At 70.3% G+C, this 3343-nt stretch overlaps 2 protein-coding genes across 2 annotated transcripts in view; one reads left to right on the forward strand and one right to left on the reverse strand.

Moving 5' to 3' along the window:
- The window catches only part of CHLNCDRAFT_58959 (hypothetical protein), a gene marked incomplete at both ends in the record, with an annotated part of 9698 nt that extends 8413 nt beyond the window's left edge, over positions 1–1285 (reverse strand). The window contains 3 exons of the mRNA XM_005844393.1: positions 561–630; positions 1104–1164; positions 1240–1285. Of these exons, the coding sequence (XP_005844455.1) occupies positions 561–630; positions 1104–1164; positions 1240–1285 (177 nt within the window). The remainder of the gene's footprint in view (positions 1–560; positions 631–1103; positions 1165–1239) is intronic.
- A 606-nt stretch (positions 1286–1891) lies between these two features.
- Positions 1892–3343, forward strand: part of CHLNCDRAFT_54612 (hypothetical protein) — a gene marked incomplete at both ends in the record, with an annotated part of 3761 nt that continues 2309 nt past the window's right edge. Inside the window, 5 exons of the mRNA XM_005844313.1 lie at positions 1892–1980; positions 2052–2142; positions 2385–2504; positions 2735–2816; positions 3043–3220. Coding sequence (XP_005844375.1) covers positions 1892–1980; positions 2052–2142; positions 2385–2504; positions 2735–2816; positions 3043–3220 — 560 coding nt within the window. The remainder of the gene's footprint in view (positions 1981–2051; positions 2143–2384; positions 2505–2734; positions 2817–3042; positions 3221–3343) is intronic.

Raw genomic sequence — 3343 nt, forward strand, 5'->3', positions numbered from 1 at the left:
GAAGCGACGTGGGAAGCACGCCGGCCAGGCATGCCGACGGTCGGGCATGCAGGGAGGGGTGATCGGGCGTGCCCGGCCAGCATGGCACCCAGCTGCCCGCCCCGCAGTCGCAACCGCCTGCCGCCCATGCCGCCCCCAGCTCTGAGCCGGCCCCGCCCGCCGAGCCGCGCTCCCTAGCTGCGAGGCGCTGCCAGCGTCTCCCCAGCCAGCTGTGCTGCCGGCATCCAGGCAAACATGTACCGGCCCACGCGTCCACCGCACAGCACCCGCGCTGCTCCCCGCCGCACACAGCTCAGCACCCAACAATTTGTGCTCGCCCGCCGCCCGCAGGCCAGCGCCCAGCACCACACACCACCACCGCTGACCACACCACCCCCTCTCTGTGCTCGCCCTGCAGTCCCAGGCCGGGACCACTCATCACCCTTTCTCCTTCCCGGCAGGACCCAGCTCTCCGTACTCGGCCCTGCAGCCCCAGGCACTACACCACACCACCCCTTCCTGTTTCGTGCCGGGGCAGCACCCACCTCTCCCTACTCGCCCTGCAGCCCCAGGTTGTGCACGGCGTTGGTCAGGGTGCGCCCCATGAGGAATTCGGCAGACAGGTAGTAGACGTGCTTGGGGTCCTGCTCCCTGCGGGGAGGAAAGCGCGCGGGGAGAGGGATGGGGCGTTGACCGGCCGGTCAAACGGGGGGCACAGCCCGGGAAGCAAGCCGCGAGGGGGCGTGGGCGGAGGTATGGAGGACGGCAAGGAGCGGAGAGGTTTGGAGGGAAGGAAGGGAGGGAGGTGGGAGGTGCAGGGGGAGGCCGCAAGGTGGGAAAGAAGTGGGGAGAGGGCGGAGCGGCCAGCAGAGAGGCCGCGGCGGGTGGGAGGTTTGGCGGCTGGTCGGTGCCAGCCTGGAGCAGCTGGCGGCTGCTGGCGGGAAGGCCCAATGCACGCAGGCTGGCAGATATGTGCACAAGAGCCAGCGAGACGAGGCTGCGCTGCTGCAGCGGCCCCAGGGCCTCTCCCCGAGGCAGCTGACCAAAAGGCTCGCACGCGGCAGTTTGAAAGTGGCGCCAGAATGGCGGGGCCCTCCTCCGCCCCCCTAGCCAGCGCTGCTCACTTCCAGTACTGCTGGGTCTTGTCGAACGCATCCACCAGGCGGTTGTGCACGCTCCAGGCCACTGCAGGCGCGCGGGGAGGCAGCAACGGAGGCGGTTGGCGGCGGCGGCGGCAGCGGCGGCAGCCGGCGCATGCACCCCTGGGGGTTGGTGACTTCTGCCTGGCGGGCCCAGGGGCGGCCATCCTGGGCAGCTCGGGCCCCACCCGACTGGTAGAGCTTCTGATCGTCCGTGGAGGCGGCCGCCAGGCGGTATTTGAGCTCGTGCTCAATGTCCGACTCCAGGGCCGAGACCTCCGCCTTGCTGGCGGCGCCGTTGCTGTCCCCCGTGGTGGGCTTGGGGATGTCCAGCACGGAGCGCACCAGCAGGGCGCCGCCGCGAGCCCGCTGCTGCCGGCAAACCCTGCTGTTGGGCCGCACGGCCAGGGCCTTGCGAGGCGCGAGGCAATGCTGCATGGTGATCACTGAGCCTTGGCACACCAGCCACGCCAACAGATCACCAGTTCAGAGCCCAATTCAGGGCTAGGGCAGGGGCGACGCAGAAAAAAGATCACACCGGCGTGCACCTCGGCACCAGGATTGAGCACAGGCGGTGGGCGGGTCCAGGGGTTCCAGAAAGCGGAGTTGCTTCGACCCTCGTTGACATGGCCAGCACGCCCAGCAGGGGGACATTTTTCGACGTCTGTTAGGCCCCGTGCGTCATTCAACGCCACCCTAGGCTGGCCAGCTGTTGCCTCGACCTGTATGCCATCACCCTTGTCCTCATTGCTCGAGCATCGTAAGCCAACAGCATGGTGCAGGAAGCGGAGGCGGGCTCCGGCGTGGAGCAGCTGTCGTGCGCCACCTGCCAGCAGCCCGCCAAGCTGCAATGCCCGCGCTGGTGAGGCGCCGCCCGATGCCGCCGTCCGCCCCCCAATACTGCTGAAGCCGCTGTGCGCTGCTGCCCTGCAGCCTGGAGCTGAGCCTGGAGAAGGACCTGGCGGCCTTCTGCTCCCAGGAGTGCTTCAAGGCCTCCTGGGCGGAGCACAAGAAGCTGCACAAGGTGCGGTCGGGCAAGGCGGGGGCCGCCTGCGGTTGGCACCTGGAGCCGTGCCTGGCGCGGCAGCTCGCTTGCTGCTGCTGCCTGGCGGCTGAACAGCCAGTGACCTGCAGCGTGGGCGTGGAAACTGTGGCAGGGTAGGCACGATCTGCTGACGGCATCGCCAAGCCCAGCATTGCAGCCCGGCTCGCAGCTGCCGCTCACGCCGCCGCCCTGCCTCCCTCTGCCTCCCGCGGCGCCCGCAGCCGTCTGCCACCGAGGGCTGGCACTACTGCACGCGGCGGGGGCAGGGGCGCAGCCTCAACATGCCCGACTTTAAATGGACGGGGGAGCTGCGCCCGGCGCGCATCGGACCCATGCGCCAAGTCAGCGCCGCCCCGCCTTGCATGGCTGCCTGCTGGCTTCCCAGCCCTCTGCCTTCCCCGGCTCCTGCGCCTGCTTGCGTGTCCGCTTGCCGGCTGGCTGGTTCGCGTGGGTAGTCGACGGCTGGGCGGCTGGCTGGCTCGGGCGGGGCTCCCGGCCGGGCCGCCGGCGACCGCCGATGCTGGTGCGCTGAAGCAGTACCGCTGCCCTTGCCCCTGCATGCCCTCCCCAGATCCCGGACCACATCCCCAAGCCAGACTACTACCTGGGGGGCTACCCCACAGCCGAGATGGAGAGCAGGCAGCAGCACGCGGGTGCGTGGGGCGGGGGCGGCGGCGGGGGCTGCCAGGGCTGGCCTGGGCCGCGCGTGCGGCAGCAATGCCTGCCCCCGCCAGCCCGGGCAAGCGCCGGCTCCTGGATCGCACATCCCGCCTCTGTCGCTCGCTCCCTCCCAGCCACCACCACCACCACCACCACCCGCGCAATCCATCCCTTTGTGCCGCCCAGCCAATCAATCACCACCACCCACCCACCCCGCAGTCAAGTTGCGCACTGAGCGGGATGTGGCGGGCATCCGCGAAGCGTGCGCCATCGGGCGGCGGGTGCTGGACGCGGCGGCGGCGGCCGTGGCGCCGGGGGTCACCACCGACGAGATCGACAGAGTGGTGGGTGGGGTGGGGGCGGGGGTGGGGGTCACCTGGGTGGCGGGAGGCTGTGTGTGGGATGTGCACTGCTGAGATTGACAGGGTGGCGGGTGGGGTGGGACTGGGTGGGTGGGTGGCAGGAGGCTGTGTGTGGTGTGTGCACTGCTGGGATTCACAGGGTGGCGGGCGGGGCGGGC

Source organism: Chlorella variabilis (assembly GCF_000147415.1).
Source record: "Chlorella variabilis unplaced genomic scaffold CHLNCscaffold_23, whole genome shotgun sequence".
Taxonomy (NCBI): domain Eukaryota; kingdom Viridiplantae; phylum Chlorophyta; class Trebouxiophyceae; order Chlorellales; family Chlorellaceae; genus Chlorella; species Chlorella variabilis.